The following is a 19,178-nucleotide window of genomic DNA, read 5'->3' on the forward strand; positions in this document are numbered from 1 at the left end:
CCCGCGCCCGGCGGCGATCATGCGACGAAGGATACATGCAGGCCCGCTGATTGGTTCATTACTATCACATGACTTTTGCCCATCAATTTCTAAACAACCGTTGTTTAATTGTTTGGACAATCATTCCGAATTGTTTTTAAACAACCGCTGTTTAAGGCAATCAAGCTCCAATTTTCTATATTCAAACAACATTGTTTAGAATTTTAAACAACAATATTTTAAACAACGAAATTTTACACAGCGTTCTAACAGTGTAGGTACGGAGGACAATAACGAATTATTGTATATTTTTTCGTGGTTCGCAGGACCTGATGGACTACATCCGGTCACACCCTCGTCTTGACGAAACCCGCGTCGGGATGTCGACATCGTGCTTCGGCACCGCTGTGGGCATTCAGGCCGCGACAACGCTGCCGTTTAAGATCAAATGCTTCATGGGGGTCGGCTTCCTCGACTTCTTCTACGCTCTGATCGGCTGGAGACGTCCCGATTGCTCCGAAATCGAGCCGTACGGGTAGGAGACGCTTTCGTCCATCGTATAGGCCTGTGGCTCACAGCAGCAGTAGAGCCGCAACTAAAACAAAGATAGAAAACATGAGGCAATGTGCTATTGTTTGTATGCCAAGGACAGAGCATATATTTACAGTTGAATATCTACTAGGAGTAATACCAAGTAAAAGCATCTATTAGCAATGTGTTAAAGGGATTGTATAGTTTTGGTTGAGATCTAATTTCAGGTTTCTAACATCTTTTGGTGAGATAATGAGAACCCTCTTATGAAATATGAAAGAGCATGTAATTCTACGAGGAACTCAACGTTTATTTGATGAAAATTTGTTTTGAAATGGCTGAGATATCCAAAAAAGACGATTCTAATAAAATGTGGGACCCACACTTTATTACGATATCTTTGTTTTACTTTGTTTTTGGATGTTTCAGTCCTTCCAAACCCGATTTTCTTCAAAATTAACTTTGAATTCCTCTTAAAATGGTATGTTCTGTACTATATCATAAGTGTTTTCTTGGTATCTCGCAAAAAGTTAAAAGTCCAATTCTCATCTCCACCAATACTGTACCATCCCTTTAACTTTCTATTTGGTGATGTATTTTTGTGCTCAGACCCATCTCTAGCCAAAGCGAAAAATGGGTGGACGAGGCGGGCAAGACGCGGTTCTGCTTCAGCGATCTTGAGAAATACAACATTTCGGAGGGAGATGAACAAATTGTAGCTGTAAGTACCCCCACCCCCACCCCCACCACCACCACCATTACCAGTTTAGTTTTATGACGTATCAATAAACAAAACAAAATAACTATTGCAAAAAAAAAGGTCATAATATTGACAAAAAGATTAAGAACATGTGATTTTAGATAATCAATTCAGTATAGTAATGCCCATCATCCCCTCACCCATCCTTTTTCTTTATTTCAGCTCGGCAGGATAGGCAGGACATGTTATCAATCAACCAGTCTGAATTTAAGTCTGAAGTTTGTAATTTGTCTTGACGTACAAGGCACGTGTTTATATCATTATAATTTTCCTGCCCTCTTTGCTTGAAATTATTCTTTTAAACGACTTTCTTGTTTTTTCATGTTTCTATTGTGTTTCGTGTTTCTACTTCAAAGGCTACTTCTCGTGTACTTATCTTTCTTTTGTTAAGACTACATCCGATATTCTTTAATTTTTGTGATTTCTTTTTTTTTTTTTTTGTTGCGATAATTTGCTTCAGATTGAGAAGATGGAATGTCCAATGCTGATGTTCGGACTTGGAGACGACAAACACATCCCATCACTTCGCAGTATGCAGAGGGTATGGAGATTTGTGTTAGTGACCAAAGAAATCTGTATAGGGCGATATCACATTCCTACGTCTCGTAACTTCATAATGAATGACAAGATTTAGATACCAGATTATGACGGCATTCGGGACAGCATGTATCATGGGCGTCACCAGGGGGGGTGCGTTGGGTGCGAACGCACCCCCCTTCAGATCCTTAAAAAAAAAAAAAAAAAAAAAAAAAAAAAAAAAATCAGTCTGCGAGCGACCTCAACGCCGGACGCAAAATGATTATTCTTTTCTATTTTTTTTTTTATATTTTGCACCAGGGACCAAAAAAAAAAAAAACAAAAACAAAAAAACAAACAAAAAAAAAAAAAAAACAACAAAAAAAAAAAACGTGGGCAAAAACAATTCGCACCCCTGGTTCTGGCAGCAATGATTTTATACACATCTACTAGTATTCTATACAGTGTTTACTATTTATCGACCGTACTGTACATCCGTACGATACTGAACAGGAGATGCTCTAAAGTGCAGATTTTGGACATCCTTCCCCCGCTTGGTCACTTCGACGCCACCTCGCTGGTCATACCTCCCCCAGTCACGGACATAAACCGACACCCTTGACTACCAGTGGCGGATCCAGGGGGAGGGGCGCACCGGGCGTCCCCCCCCCCCCCTCTTAGTTTCCAAAGCGAAAAAATATAGCTTCAAACGGCAGTTTTTGGACTGTAAAATGTCAAAATTTTCAAGCTCGCTCGTTCCGTTCGCTCGCATTTAGTCGTAATGCCATTCTCCTGAAGTTGATGCCAGTAATTACCGGCAGTTGCGCCCGGTGCGCCCCCCCTTAATTTCCAAAGCGAAAAATATACCTACAAACGGCAGTTTGGGGACTGTAAAATGTCACAATTTTCAAGCTCGCTCGCTCCGCTCGCTCGCATGAAAATTCTCCTAATATTGCAGCCAGTACTTGCCAACAGTTGCGCTCGGTGCGCCCCCTTAATTTCTAAAGCAAAAAACAGATATAGCTTCAGACAGCAGTTTTTGGACTGTAAAATGTCAAAATTTTCAGGCTCGCTCGCATTTAATCTTAATGCAATTCTTCTGATGTTACTGCCAGTAATTGTCAGCAGTTGCACCCTATGCCCCCCTTAATTTCCAAAGCGAAAAAATATAGCTACAAACGGCAGTTTTTTTACTGTAAAATGTCAAAATTTTCAAGCTCGCTCTCTTCGCTCGTTCGCATTGAATCGTTATGCAGTTCACCTGATGTTGCTGCCAGTAATTGCCAGCAGTTGCGCCCGGTGCGCCCCCCCCCCCCCCCTTGGTTTCCAAAGCGAAAAAAATATGGCTAAGAACGGCAGTTTTTGGACTGTAAAATGTAAAATTTTCAAGCTCGCTCTCTTCGCTCGCTCGCATTGAATCGTTATGCAATTCACCTGCACTGCAAAAAATCCACTATTAAATATGATACACCGAGCTGGTTTTTAATTTCCGGTGCTCATTCATGGTGTTAGATTAACACGTTCGGGTGTCATTTCAAAATTTACAATTGTTTTTTAAATAGTTTCTTAGTTACTGCACTTCTTGTTAATTTTGAACTTCAACAAGACGATAAAGAATTTTCTGGTAAAGTACTAGATTTTTGATTTACACCACAGTAACACCAGTTGGTGTGGTCCCCTATTGAAGCTGGACGGGTGTTATACCATTGAAATTAACACCACTAATATCAAATCAACACCATGCGGTGTCATTATTGAATTAACTCTAGCGCAGTGTCAAAAATATCTCCAGCCACAGTGTCAAATTAACACCACGAAGTGCCAGGTGAACACTTTTTAACACCGTCACAATACATTTTCTACACCTGTGGGTGTGGTCCTCTATTGACGTTTGATCGGTGTTAGATTTAACACCCATGGTGTTAAATCTAACACCGATGTTTTTTACAGTGTGATGTTGCTGCCAGTAATTGCCAGCAGTTCCGCCCGGTGCCCCCCCCCCCCCCCCCCACCTTAACTTCCAAAGCCGAAAAAATATGGCTAAGAACGGCAGATTTTGGACTGTAAAATGTAAAATTTTCAAGCTCGCTCGTTCAGTTCACTGGCATGTAATCGTTATGCTCTCCTGATATTGCTGCCAGTAATTGCCAGCAGTTCCGCCCGGTGCCCCCCCCCCCCACCTTAACTTCCAAAGCGAAAAAATATGGCTAACAACGGCAGATTTTGGACTGTAAAATGTAAAATTTTCAAGCTCGCTCGGTCAGTTCGCTGGCATGTAATCGTTATGCTCTCCTGATATTGCTGCCAGTAATTGCCAGCAGTTGCGCTCGATGTGCCCCCCCTTAAATTCCAAAGCGAAAAATATAGCTACAAACGGCAGTTTTTTTTACTGTAAAATGTCAAAATTTTCAAGCTCGCTCGCTCGCTCGCTCGCATTTAATTGTTATGCAATTCTCCTGATGTTGCCTGCCAGTAATTTGCCGGCAGTTGCGCAAAAATATGGCTCCAAATGGCAGTTCTGGGACTGTAAAATGTCAAAATTTTGAAGCTCGCTCTCTTCGCTCGCTCGCATATAATTGTTATGCCATTCACCTGATGTTGCTGTCTGTAATTGCCAGCAGTTGCGCCCGGTGCGCACCCCCCCCCCCCTAATTTCCAAATCAAAAAAAATATATGGCTGCAAACGGCAGTTTTTGGACTATAAAATGTCAAAATTTTCAAGCTCGCTCGCTCCTCTCGCTCGCATGTAGTTGTTATGCCCATTCTCCTGATATTGCTGCCCAGTAATTTGTCGTTTCACAACGTCATTCCATAATCCATTTATAGGGGACAACTCCCTCCCACAACCTCCCCCCTTAGCTCGTTCCGCTTGCTCGGGCTCGGTCGCGTTCATGACATCAGTGTAAGAATTATTACTAGATGTTTATTTAGATTATACCATTTATAGGCAAATTGTTCAATAACAATTTACTTCAAAATGTACTGATACCTTAAACAAGTGGGACTGTTTCAAGTCGATAAAACACGCAAAAAAAACTTGCATCAAATTGCACTATTTACAACATCAAAATGCAAAAAGTGCTCACCGTGGGAGGGGGACACTCCCTCCCACATCCTCCCCCTCGCTCACTCCTCTCGCTCTTGCTTGGCCGCGTTCATGATATTCAGTGTAAATATTAAAACAGGAAGTTTATTTGGATGATACTATTTTATAGGCAAATTGTTCAATAATAATCTACATCAAAATATAGTGCTACCCTCAAAACACGTGGGACTGTTTCAAGTCGATAAAATAAGCAAAACATACATCAAATTGCACCATTTACAACATCAAAATGCAATTTCAGTTCTAACCGTGGGAGGGGGTTGGCAGCCTCCCACATCCTCCCCCCTCGCTTGCTCCGCTTGCTCGGGCTCGGTCGCGTTCATGAAATCAGTGTAAGAATCAATGCAAGAAGTTTATTGAAATGATATAGTTTATAGGCACATTGTTCAACAACAATTTCCATCAAAATGTACTGCTACCTTTAACAAGTGGGACTGTTTCAAGTCAATGAAAACACGCAAAAAGCCTGCATCAAATTGCACCATTTACAACATCAAAATGCAAAAAGTTCTCACCGTGGGAGGAGGGGGGGGAGGGGGGGGAGGGACAACAGGCACTTCCACACCCTCCCCCCCCCCCCCTTGCTCGCTTCCTCGCATACTAACACCCCCCCCCCCCCACCAAGATGAAATCCTAGATACGCCGGTGCCCTTTCCCCGCTTGGCTTCCCTCAAAAAAAAAAAAACCGTAAAAGTCTAGGGATTGAGAGCTTCCTATATTCCAAATGTCTGTCCAAAAAATCTCGTTACATTTAGTGTCAAAACGCACCCCCCTTGAAAAAAAGCTGGTGACGCCCCTGTGTATGATAATTCACCTGAGTACCTTGGAAACAGCAGTATAACTCTTAAAGACGGCTTGTAGAGTTCGACTGAGTACAACTGCAAAAACATTGAAATAAAGCAGGAAAATGTTGATGAGCAGGAAAGCTACAGGAGACCACCATGTACCCATTACCGTGACGAGGATGAAGGCTTATAAAAGAAGGAAAAAATTATACAAGAAAATAGTTTGCAAATAAAACAATATTATGATATGATCAAGGTCGCTCTGGGCTAACTCTTCTCTGGCTACTTTAAACCATTATCTATGAACAAGCTAAAATCTCCCGGTGCATTCTTTTAATTTTTCTTGTCATTTATTTTTAGTTCATATTCTACATAATTATCCTTCGGCCAAATGAAATCGTATGCCTGGACAAATTTCTATGCCAAACAGAGGGCGCTTTTCTATCAAGTTGATTTTAGACATGACGGGAATTATTTTATTTTATTTTATTTTTTTTTTTTAGGCAACTTCATTGTATTCAATTTCAGTGCCGAAAAGTCCCATATACGGGAATAATGGCTGTTGAATTGGATACTCTTAACTGTACTTGGAAATATGAAACAGGCATGTCTCATTCCAATTTTCTAGCTTGTCCATAATGATGAAATATCCGAAATGTCGCTTGGATAAGATATCAGGTGACACGGACATTAGCGTTAACTGTTAGGTTTTGTGTGATAAAGGCACTGAGTTTGCAACCTAGAAAATATTTGATGATTATATAACAAGACAATAAAACCAACTGATTATCGAACCGGAAAAGATATTGGCAACCCATAAAGGCAAGGCAAACAATATAAACAATAATTCAGTAACTTGTAAGAAAGTTTTAAGAAGATTATTCATAGAGTCAAAGAAGTTATAATTTATACTGCCTCCTCTGAAAATATAACCAGACTAATTGACCGATTCATACGATATAATTAAACGTAAAACATGTGAATAACTGATTTGATAGATCGTTGGAAATATTTCATGATAATGATTTCTTTCGAATGTTGTTGAAATAGTGTCTGGATCGACTGAAGAAGGTCGGAAAGGAAGAACTAGTGGAATATGTCCTACTTCCCGGTCACGGACACTTCTTGGAAGCACCATATCAACCAAACTGTCCGGCTTCTCGCTTCTCCCCACCCGACATGAGTGGACGTAAGTAAAGCCTATCCAAGGCAGTGTATTCTCGTGACAGTTTTGACTGATTTGTCGTAATCTGATGTAAATAGGAGATAGACCAGCAAATATTCATAAAGAAACACATTGTTTCCGTTCAACATATACTGCAGTTGAAAGAAAGATGTCATTCAGAGGGGTGAGGGTAGAGGGGGACAAAGCGAAAATAAAACAATAACTCGCACCTGATATACTTCAGTTAGCTGAAAATAATGATGAAAAGAATGATAACAATGATTGTATAGTGATAATCGTAATGATTAAGTTGATAATAACAATACTAATATAATGCTAATAGTAGTAGTAGTAGTAGTAGTAGTAGTAATTAGAAGAAGAAGAAGAACAACAACAACAATTTTATATGATAATACATTATTGTATCCCTATGTATAATGATAATACAGATGTGATAACGATTCTAAAACGTTTTAAATCACAAAACTCACAGCAACTTTACTACTCAACTGAACTCGAACAACGGACTAGCGTGTTTGCTATGGGGAGAGCTATTATTTCATTGTGCCTGGTTTGTTTCCCTTATAACACAATGATATACAATCGGTTACTTAGTACGTCACATCTATTGCTTCGAGTGCTTAGAAAAGAATTCATCAGAGTTTTTCTCTGTATAGTAACATTCCTTCTCTACATGTAATTATGTGAAAACAACCTTTTTAAGACATCATCAGAAGGCGTCCTTTCACCATCCGATTACAACGCTGTATACCATTTTATGTTTGAGATGATTTCCTGGTTCTTCTATAGATTAAGTACAATTCAATTAGACATTCTCAAAGTAAAGAATGCCTGAGCGCCCTTTTCCTATAACTTTTGATTTTTATGTCAATGGATTTCTATGCTTAGCAGGTTTTTTTTAAGTATATATTCGTTGAAATCCATGTATTGTTAGCGATCAATTGATTAATCGACTTATTACTTCTATATAGATTTATTTTTTTTTCTGGAGGCAGACTGCGTGTTTACTTTTTTTTTTCACATACCATGCACATACTGTACAGACTTTCAATTATAGTGCGTATGTCAATAGACACTTTTATTTCGGTATGGGCATTTGTGGTTCTTGAGTGACTCATTCATTCATGCATTTATTTATTTATTTATTCATTTATTCATTTATTCATTTATCTATCTATCTATCTATCTATCTATCTATCTATAATTTATCTATCTATCTCTCTATCTATCTATCTATCTATCCATCTATTCATTAATTCATTCATCCATCCAACCATTCATTCATTCATTCATTCATTCAAATCAATTCCTAAATCTATGTTCTCAGCCTACATCGCTGTTTGGGGCGGAGATGATGCCAAGGCAGTGGCTCTCAAGAGAGGGAGTCTTCTTGGAAACAATCGATCGAATTCTTTCGCAAGCACCTTGCTCCCTCTGCCTCGTACAGAACTGATTGAAGCTAACTGAGTACGGAGATCGCCATTCTGAAATAATTACATGACAGTACCTTTGGAGAGGTGGGAAAACGTAACTGCAACTGAAATGAAATGAATGTAGGGCCTTGATGCTGCAAAAGTATACATATAATGTGAAACATAATTGCTGAAACGAAATTCATGACATTGTTATGCTGCAAAATGCACAATGCGTGCAAATTATAATTATGACGATACATGTGTTCGGGAGGGGGGCAGTATGTTTTTACTGTTGGGCGTACAGGTGCATATAATTGGGGTGTTTTACAGCGCATTCGTTTGCGTTAATATTGATATTGCCTTTACCACATAGACTGCCAAAGGACACGAATAAAGGAGGTGTTATATGTATAAACATGGGATGTAGATGAACCCAACGGATGACATTGTATATACTGTAGAAGGTAAAACGTTCAACATTGTCGTTTATTACTTAAAGCGCATCTCCAAGACTCTGCTCTATGTATAGGGGCAACAGTATATGACACGCATGAATATTGGCATATTGCAGACAGAAAACAAGACTTCCTTCTCAGTTCTTCCTTTCAATCAAGTTCTTACTTTCTATTTGTGGCAATCAACGGAAAGTGCTCATAAATAGTTTCATGCGAACTTTTATTCCATCATGTACAAAATCATGTACAAAAAGCGGCTGTTCTAAAATATTGTACATTGTATTTGCTTGGTGTGGTAGCGTCTTTATTGTGCGACAATGCATTTCTCAAACGATATGAATGAGCGATACTTCTGCGAAGGATTATTCTTCAATTCATTTCAATACATTTGAAAGTGTTATTGCATATCAATAAGAAGATATCCTGCATTTTTTTTTTGTATTACATGTAGTTGTAATCATATCAATCCACACTTTTTCTAGATTATGAAATGGTCAGGTCCTATGTGCTTTACAAGGTATTTATCTGTGCTCTAACTCTTACAACTTTAGAAAATACATGCAACTTTATATGTGAATACGCGTTTTCATTCCAGTGCATGTATATTTGTTTGCTTGAAAATAAATGCAGAAATACAATGTAGAATTTAATCCAAATGTTCTTTTCATATCTCCGTTGTTGAAAAAAACAAACAACAACAACAACTTTACAAGTGTATGTTTTATTGTTGTTGTTGTTGTTGTTGTTCTGGATTTTTGTGCGTGTTTTTGTTCTTTGTAGGAATGCAGGATAGCCAAAGTCACGCAAATGTTGCCATATGAGACTTTCATGTCAATCTCATGAAGTTTCTCGTAAGTGTGTGTTATGAGCGAAAAATCTCTCATATTCAGACTTTCATGTAGGGACTCCATGTCTCCCCACGCCCTTCTGAAGACGATAGACTGTCAAATGAAAGTAGATACATTGTTATGACCCGCATATTGTGTGTCTGAGTGCACGGATGGAGAAAGAAAAGGTTCGTTCATCCGAAAATGGGGAAAAAGTTTGCTATTCCGGTTTTTTTTTTCATCCGAAATTAAAACAATACAGGTTTGTTAATTAAAAAAATGAAACACTTTGATTCGAAGATGAAAACAAACAAACAAACAGACAGACAAACAAACAAACAAACAAACAAACAAACAAAAAACAGTAATAAAGTGCGAACTAACGAACCTTCTGAATTATGAATTGGACCTTACTTCGTTTTCGGATTAACGAACCTTCGGAACAACGAACCCTTTTTTTTCATTTTCGTTTAAAAAACCGTCGGAATAACGAACTGTAGACCTAAATTGAGAAGCGTCAGCAACTCCGCAAGAAGGTGCACACAACGAGATTATCCCAAGATAATCGATTCATATCGTGCGCAAAGAAACAGATGCAATTAACACGCAGAGAAATATGAATAGAAAAATACAATTAAAAAACGCACAAATGAACATCATCGCATTACTACCATAGGTCAAATACGAATTAAAGAATATGCTTATTCAGCTCGTGAGACATGCAGGTTGTTTTTGATTCTCGTGGTTATTACCTCCGTCAAGGAAGTGGAGGTTAAGTGATCATCGGCGTTGGTTTGCTTATTTTCAAAATTACTCAAAAAGTTTCAAACGGATTTGAATGAAACTTGCAGGAAAAGTCGATAAGGACACTGGGAACAGATGATTAAAGTTTGGTAGTAATCCGGGAATTACCATTACCATGACATAGCCATTCCAGCAAGTGAGGTTGCGATCATATCATATCATTTTTTTTTTCTTTAAATAAATGAAATTTGGCCCTGGGGGTTTGTTCACATGGACGCGCCGCTCTGACACTGATGACGTAAGCAAAAGGTTGGCTGGCTTGGCGGAGGACTGCGCTCTCCGAGTGCTTTTTTAGTTCTTATTATCTGATTATCGCTCTAAATCTGCAAGAATTATAATGCGTCTATCGTGCATAATAAACACGTTTCTCAGTAGTTACACAGCACATATCTTTAATGTAAAATCGTTTGATTTTTCCCCATTTTTTCTTTGAATTTCATATTTTCTGCTGGAAAGACTTTTTGGAAAGCTTGGCGTTACCGTGGGCGTTTAAACAGTGATATCCTATCATAAGTAGCGGCATTTTGATGATTAATTGGTTGTACATTGTATCAAAAGTTCTTGTATTCACGTTCACATGTGTTTTTTCTTTCTTTTTTTTTTTTTTTTGATTTACTCTACATGGGAATTTAGAAAACATAATGCAGTGTAGTTGCGTTTTCTCATTGTCATATCCACTAAACAAGAACTGAACTGAGAGTAAAACAAATGCGTGTCGCCGGTGCATGAGGCTCAATTTTGTGCCCCGCCCATTCTTAATGGGGATTTAACGAACGCGTTTTCCTGAAGGAAAAAGGTTTGGTATCGTGGGAAAATCTTTTGTGTGCTCTAGATAGATACACAAATCATGTGAGTGTAAGTTATACAGTAAGTGACCTCTCTGGTATTGAGAGTAGCGTATGTACACGTACAGAATCGGCTTGATCCTTGGCCGACCTTTTGCAGCTTGTCAATCATTCACTGAAAGGGCGCCATCATAGTCATCGGAACCCACAATCATAGACAGGAATCTACTAGTAATTACACATATTCACTAAGCCCATCCGTTTGGTAAGTTTCAATATAAAATCACGTGTCTTTTGAATGTCAAGCCATTCGATTTGTTTAAAAGAAAGTATAGATTCACGCGTATTTTAGCTCTTCCTCTCGAGATGAGATAGACAGTACCTTACTTAGTCCCACACATGGGTTTTTGTGACGCATCAGTAGTGGTCTCTCACACTCGTTACCTACTGCCACTGCACTGCTGGTGCGGACGGCAGGAGTACAAGCGCATGTCGGGCCATGCATGAGGCCTTTTCAGGCCATCTAGATCTGTGGCCCCTTGTGGCCCATGGCTAGGCGGCTGCAATATTCAGCAAAACAAACGCAACCCAATCACCACAGAGGAAAAACTGAAGGGAGGAGGGGGAAGTCTATTACCATGATTACAGACACTTATAAATTTATTATTGGCTCTAGTCTAGCTAGTAAGTTAGACTTAGACATGTCCTGTAAACTGAATTTCAGATAGTAAACTTAGACTAAGTAAATTTTAAGTTTAAATTTTATTTAGATCTAGGCATTCTATATTCTACGATTTCTAGGTAGAAGCAAGTAGAAGGATGCGTGTGATAGACATTTAACACATGTTGTAAATCAAGCAAGTGTCAACAGAGAGAGAGAGAGGGGGGGGGGGGGGGAATGGAACAAGCCAACACTGGTGTGTAGCAGTGTAGGTCTGTTTCAGAATTTTTGAAAGAGCTGCTGTAATATGGATCTGCATCATCTCATCAATGACAATGTGTGCAAGGTTGCTTGATCTGCAGGCCTATGGTACTTATTTGTACAATTGTAATTTGTATCACTATTAGTCAATAAAACTGTGAGGTGTGATGACCCGTGGCGTTATCCATACAATCAACGGAAAATATCCTTGGACAATTATGATATGATATTTTAGTTTAAATTCAAAATACCTATATGCTATCCTCAGTGGATTCATAAAGCTTGCCTAGATACAGCTGCAGGACAGCTACAAATATAATCTTTTGTCACATTTGCAAGTATTGTTTTATTAACAAAGGAAAAAATATTAATTAGTGTATCCCTGATGAAGTGTTCTAGAAAATGCATTTCTTGGCACGCAGCTGTTACAAAATGTGTTCAAGAAGAGGATAAAATATGTTTTAGTCTTCCAGTGAATTCTACCACATACACTTGTAATGTGTTTGATGTGATGATTTTTAGTATTATTAGACTATTAAACCAACTCCCACCCTTGTGTGATTTTTTTTTTCTCTTTCTTTACCTTAGAAAACATACAGCAGGATCTCTACTTCATCCACAATGTCTTGGCGTATCTTCATCTTCTCCATCTTCATGGGAATGACTCTTTTTTTGGTGTGGACGAACTATCAAGAAACAGGGTCACTTTCCGAGAGTGTGAACAAGTCATTGGAAGATGTTACAAAGTCACAGACATTTACAGAAATGAAAAAGGTAAATGAATGGTGAACATATTGATAGTCCATCTCCTAGGAAAATGAATCCCTGAACGTTGTAGTTACATTTTATGATTTATGTACATATGTATATAATGAACTAAAATCAGTTTATGGGATGGCAAAGATTTTGTTGTCAAATTTCGTTTCTACTGATAGCTGCGATACGCACAGGTGGAATTTACATTGCATCAAGAGACAAAGACAAGACCAACAAAGAAAAAAAAATGTAAAGTCTTTGCAAGCTTGATTCTAGTATGCTATGGGCTTGTTCCTAAGAACTGTCATGTTAGAAATTACAAGTCAGTGGGTATTATACCCAACCTAGGCTTCCTCCAATTCAAAACAACAAGGACATCCACAAACCAAATAAAGAAGAAAGAAGGAACAAGACCTTACAAAAAATTTCTAGCATCACACATGTACATACATTTGTAGTGTGTACTGATCCTTACACCCCTGTAAATCCTAAAAATGATCTACCTTACTCTTTGTACCTCCATGTGTGTGCACGTGTCCAAGTATAAATATTTGTGGTATAATTTTGCAGATTAGATTACTGTAAAACGAGGAATTTTTGCGTGCATTTTAATTTCGCGAATTTCGCGAGCGCCAAGATTCGCGAAATTAAAATGCACGCGAAAGTTCTTGTCTACACTATATGCATTGAATGCAAGTGGCAGCTCGCGAAAATTTCATGCCGCAAAAAAGGCCGTCGGCTCCAATTCGCGAAAAATTCATGCCGCGAATATATCATGTTTTACAGTAGTAAAAAAAGCATCACCCCAGAGATCAGTTTTTGAATAAAGACTGTACCTCTCAAGCTGCATCTGGTAAGAATTGCCTTCAAGGAAGTGACAGAGATGTAGCATGGTAAAAAATCAGATCGTAAACGTATAGTGATGTGAGATGCTTGTATGATGTTCTTCTCATTTCCTTTTAAGATTACAAGAACATGCTCTACGAGCTCCAGTACACACGAAGAGAACTGAATAGTTTGTTTTTCTCTTTCTGTCTCTGATGGTAGGCCTGGCAGAAGTCGAGTCGACAAGCATCGCTGACAGTCAGGAAGCTCAAGGATGGCAGATTACTGCAGGATGCCGTCCGATTTATTGATAAAATCACAATGCTATTATTCAGAGTCAAGAGTAAGTACTTTGTTTCTGAGAAATGTGCCCAACTATAATGATTCAAGTGAGATTTTGTCATTGTTTTTCATTCTTTGATTGTTTTGTATTTTTATAAATTAGCAGAACAGTTAATTTTTCTGTGGTCAGAATCTTCTTCGAAGATATTTCTGCATAACTCTGCTTGGAAATGATATTACATAAATGAACAGCATATTGGTACCCCCCCCCCCCCCCCCAACACACACACACACACACACGCACTCGATGGTATCTCGTGTGTGTTTAGTTTCACAGTTTGACTTTTGAAATCACAGTGTGTGGTGCTCATTTGGTTCATACAAATATAGACATCCCCAATATCAAGTTACATTTTGTAATTCTCAGTAGACATACTTGTCAAAAGTCACATTAAAATTTCACTGTCTTTCTGTTGCAGAACTTAAAAAGGGAAAATAAAGCACAAATATTTGAATTGAAGTTTCTGATTTACAATCTGAATATAATCAAGCTCTCTTCAAAAAAAAAAAAAAAATTCCCAAGCAGTCATGAAATGGATTTAATTTAAATTTGAATGTTTTAAGACATACAATGTATATGGAATGGATATATTTTGGTCCTTTTAAAATTTATTACAGATTATCATGGTTTTAAATACTCTTTATGGGCTGTCTTTACCTATCATTGCAGCAACTGAGCTAGAGACAGAACTTCAGAAATATGACAAAGCCTTACTGGACTGTGGCCTCTTCATCATCTGGCTTCTCCTAGGCTACCTCAGCTGTAAATTCTCTTCCGGAGGCACCGCCCTGTTCACCATGGCAACAACCTTATTGATACACTCCCTCTATGGTCCAGCCTGGTGCATGTATGAATTTGTATGCTTGCTCGGTAAGTGATCTCATTGTGATTCCTTGTCAAGACTGCATTTTCATTTTAAGCAAAACTCAAATGTTGTTAACGTGAACTTAAATGTCCATTTCATTTCAGAGGTAATGAACCAGGTGTGACTTATCACGGGAAAAAGATACACTTACACTGAGAAAATGTGTGATAATGTGATTTGTTGATATCTATAACAGTCTAGATATGCTAAAAAATGTATAGTTTGATAGTTTTTGCACCTCCTGTTCCTTCGAAATGCTTCAAAATTTGAAACTTTTCTGGGCTTTTAAAGTACATAACTGTGTTGATCCTTAACCCTATTTTAACCAGGGGGGGGGGGGGGGGTCAATTTGACCCCTCCTCGACATTTCTCACCGCGATTCCGCAATGCGCAAAGATTTTGCCGCGTCGTTTCATGACCTTTTTGTTTGAAGTCACCCGCATATTTTGAGACCAAATTTGCGATGTCCGGGTACACCGTTCTGAAGTTACGTACCGGTAATGTTTTGCGTATGCATGTCAACCCGAAAACAGCTCAAATTCATGGTATCGTGTGCAAATCCAATGCAAATTGTGTTTTTGGTTAAATTGATATAAATTAGATTATTTCAACTTTTAACCACTGAAATTAATCAATTCTAATATAGATAAGCTTGAAAAAATGCCTGCAACAAATTTTGGCCAAAAAACAATAGAAAACAAAAGGTTGAAAAAACAAAGAAATACATAAGAAATTAACAAAACAATAGAAGACAAAAGAAACTGAATTTGATTGTGCTATTTTTTTACAAGAAAATTGTTCAATGTGTCTTGAACTCTTTGCACAAAAATTTAGTGGTCATTCAGTCTTTTTAATGGAGTTACAGGTGAAAATATGATTTCATGCGTAAATTTGCATAATTAATTTACTAAAAATAGAAAATTTAAATTTTTCTTTTGTATGACTATGTAATCTTGTAGTTGACATCTGGCTGTATGTGCAGGCAAAATTTTGCGGCGATCGCGCGATCGGGGGCCGAGATCTGGAGGGTCAAATTGACCCCCCCCCCCCAGTAAAAACTTGGTCTCAAATAGCCCAGTTTATTCAAATTACACATTATGGTACTCGAATTGATGATCCTAATATGAGTTTTATAACCCTCCATCCCCCAAGGTCTACTCGGCTTCATCATGTCGGTCATAGCTAACAACGCTGTCTTCAGCGCCTTCGTCCTCTCGGGGTGCTACGCGCTGTACGCCCTCTGGAGGTTTGCGGGGCCCAGCAGCGGCAACCGGCTCGACCGGATAGAGGCCCGCCTTCAGCACGTCCAGCACGAGCTGGTGGACTTGGCCAAACAGCTGACCCTTGTGGAGGACAAGGTGGACTTGGTCAGGGCCATGAAGAGGGAGTCCAAGTAGTTTTTTGGGGGGAGCAGGACAAATTGGTTCTAGTGCTTTCACAAGTTGGCAGGGGATGGGTATGTGGTCAGATTGATTATTAGGTGCTATGTTCCACTGATGTACTTTTAGTCCCCTTTTCTTTCTCCTTCAGCCCTCACCACCACCCCCCCCCCCCCACATTATCTTGCATCTGCTACTCCTACTACTACTACTTCTACTGCTGCTACTACTGTAGTAAATGATACAGTATGGTGTTGATAATAATCATTGTGATGATAGTAGTTGTAACAATGTGTGGTCTCCAAAGTAATATTAATGGCAACATTTATAATGATGGTTATGATGATGTCATGATGAAAGTCGTTATTAAACTATTATTGATAATATCTATAGAGATATAGTGGAAAAATGAATGTAATCAAACAATTATTTTGGGTGACTATGACAAGTTTTGAGTCACATACTTTCAACAACACATGGAATTTTGGATCTTACACAGGAGTTATCTGATAAGTTCTTGCCAGTATGCTAATTACCCCCAAACCATCCTAAAGGTTGAGGTGACTTTCAAGGTTTTTGCGCATGTGCAGTTTACCCAAGTTTTGCTGTCGGCATGCTGTCCTCGAAGTCTTCCTGCTATCATTTGCGATAGCTCTCCATTATCTTTGGGTGTCACTTAACCCTCCCATTACCAGAGTCACTGTCTCTCTGAGACTCAAACTGAAGTGAGGGTGTTGTCCATTTCATAGCTACTGATAATACTTGGGAATAGCTTGTCTATTTCTCTGTGTCTTCCCTTCCCCTGCCAATATCAGAAAGCAACAGTGTCACTTTGCAAACTTTAGATAGTTGGGAAAGAGAATGTTATTCGAGGATATGTTTATTCGGTGCGTCCTCTGGATTCTCTGCGGGGATGAAGATTTATCGTTGAGAAACAGGATGCACAAAGTGAAACTGCCAGGCCCAGCAAAGGAAGATGCAATATTTTAATATTTTGTATGTCAGTGTCCCTTTCTCCATCTTCAGCTTCAATGACAGTGAGAGAAGGATCATACGATGTTAAAACTTTGGCAACACATGTTGTAACTATTCAAACAAACATTCAGAGTGGGAATGAGAAGAGAATGTAACATACCGTATGAGCTGAAATTTTTGCAGACAGATATTTTTGCAAATTGCCACTTGATAGACGTTCCCGCACGTTGTTGATTTTGCATTTGCGAGGGTCTAGCAACGTATCACTTCACCTTTCACAAAATAAGTAAGAATGAGTAACAAGCAACAGTGATTGTTCTGAATGTTTTTACGTGGTGATTCCCTGAGCTCTACATAAACAAGTCTTGTGTTCTGCATTCAAAGTACTGTTGTACTAGCTAGTTGTTGTAGTACATAATTGTGTATGTCTGTGTTGCTGTCATGGTCCACGCAGCATGCTTAGTTTACAGTGTAGTTATTAGCTGCATGCAATCCAGCACAAGCATGGCTTGATTTTTTTTTTCTAATGATATTTTTGCAAGTTGTTTTGGTATGATTTCATATATTTATGCGCATTGTTATTTTTGTAGTCGAAAGGCAATTCGCAAAATTTGTGAAAATTTCAGCTCATTCAGTACCGACAGTTTTCAGTGTGAGTGCAAGACTCATGTGGAATAAAGGGATATCTTCTCTATTCTCTTCTCAGAGTTGTGCTGTTAGAGTTTATATCATACACTCAGGTTATTAAATGCAGTCTGGGGACTTTCTCGGACTTGCTGAAAACATGTTAAACGTTTTATTGAAATGTAGATCATCTTCTTGGCATGTTGGGGTGTTATTTGCACAAACTGTGTGAGTTTCATGTGTGTTTACAAGTTTATGTCTGTCATTCAAAAAAAAAAAAAATGAAATTGATTCTGTTTAATTGAGTGTGTCCTTTACACTTCACATAATGATAGAAAAGGCCATGCAGAAACATTTATCATAATGCACAGTGTTGATAGATATGCATCAATTTCTAGATAATGCTAGACACTGTAGAGAAAGCCTGATAGAGTGAGAGAGAGAGTGCAGGCTAGGATAACATTCAACTCACTTTCACTGTTGGACCTAGGTGGTGTCACAGGATGCGCTTATCAATTCACTTCTGGCACAGAATTAAGGTTTCCAAACAACTGTCGGGGAGTTCTGGGTTCTTGATAAATGCATAGTTGTTTTGATTATGGGGTGTGAAACAAGGTTCTGAAATGCAAGAAAAAAAAGTGCGACTGCAAATGTGGTTGAACCAGAAATGCATTTCTGTGGAGTTGATAAATGCAAAGTCGTTTCGAAACGCATTTAGCTCAGACCCACCCACACCTACCACTGCCACCTACACATCTCCACTCCTTCGGTCAAACTACACAATGGAGCTGCGCAGTGTCAAGGCCTCGCCATCAACTCACTACAGAATTGATAGACGCAACAACATGAGACATGTGATCCGAAAGGCATTTGCAAACGCGTTTTGATAGTGGGTATTGAAACACATTTCAAACAGAAAGTTGATAAATGCAGCTAAAGACTTATAGATCTGTTCTCTTTTTTGCTTTTCAAATTTTGATAGGAGATATTCTTAGTTAGTCCTTCACATCAGTAGGACCTTCAACAGCCATGTAGTAAACAGCATATACACAAGAAATACAATAAGTGTCCATTGTGGAAAGAATTCAGTGTATGTGACAACCCAAGTTTTCTGAAGTGTGCATGACTTGTACAGTGTTTTTGTTTGCAATAAACCTTTTCTTTCTTAGATGATTTTTAGCAATGTTTGGCAAATTGTAAACTATGCTGCCTCTTATTTTTATGTTATGTTATTAACTTTGGACAAGCTGTATAATTCTGCTTCTCTTTGAGGTTTTGGCTTTTTCTGATTATTTATATTGCGAATGAATTCATTTTGCAGTGAAATTTAAGTCATTGTT

General features: G+C 38.6%; 2 protein-coding genes across 2 annotated transcripts in view; both read left to right on the forward strand.

The window, feature by feature from the left end:
- The window catches only part of LOC139742726 (acyl-coenzyme A amino acid N-acyltransferase 1-like), a 40,224-nt gene extending 31,894 nt beyond the window's left edge, over positions 1-8,330 (forward strand). The window contains exons 4-8 of the mRNA XM_071653250.1: positions 306-514; positions 1,120-1,231; positions 1,731-1,811; positions 6,728-6,866; positions 8,191-8,330. Coding sequence (XP_071509351.1) covers positions 306-514; positions 1,120-1,231; positions 1,731-1,811; positions 6,728-6,866; positions 8,191-8,330 — 681 coding nt within the window. The remainder of the gene's footprint in view (positions 1-305; positions 515-1,119; positions 1,232-1,730; positions 1,812-6,727; positions 6,867-8,190) is intronic.
- A 4,362-nt stretch (positions 8,331-12,692) lies between these two features.
- Positions 12,693-17,353, forward strand: LOC139742729 (uncharacterized). Its single transcript, XM_071653254.1, has 4 exons — positions 12,693-12,845; positions 13,875-13,995; positions 14,665-14,865; positions 16,013-17,353. The coding sequence occupies exons 1-4, from the start codon at positions 12,693-12,695 to the stop codon at positions 16,255-16,257; spliced, it is 720 nt and encodes a 239-aa protein (XP_071509355.1). The 3' UTR covers positions 16,258-17,353.
- Positions 17,354-19,178: the final 1,825 nt, after the last annotated feature.

Source organism: Diadema antillarum, unplaced genomic scaffold (genome assembly GCF_040938485.1).
Source record: "Diadema antillarum isolate AM-2024a unplaced genomic scaffold, OU_Dant_1.0 seq00001017_RagTag, whole genome shotgun sequence".
Taxonomy (NCBI): domain Eukaryota; kingdom Metazoa; phylum Echinodermata; class Echinoidea; order Diadematoida; family Diadematidae; genus Diadema; species Diadema antillarum.

Excerpts from the sequence above, each read along its gene's own strand:
- LOC139742729 (XM_071653254.1), top strand. The coding sequence starts at position 12,693 with ATGTCTTGGCGTATCTTCATCTTCTCCATCTTCATGGGAATGACTCTT. Across the intron at positions 12,846-13,874 it reads CATTTACAGAAATGAAAAAG|GCCTGGCAGAAGTCGAGTCG; the intron begins GTAAATGAATGG and ends CTCTGATGGTAG. Across the intron at positions 14,866-16,012 it reads TGAATTTGTATGCTTGCTCG|GTCTACTCGGCTTCATCATG; the intron begins GTAAGTGATCTC and ends CCATCCCCCAAG.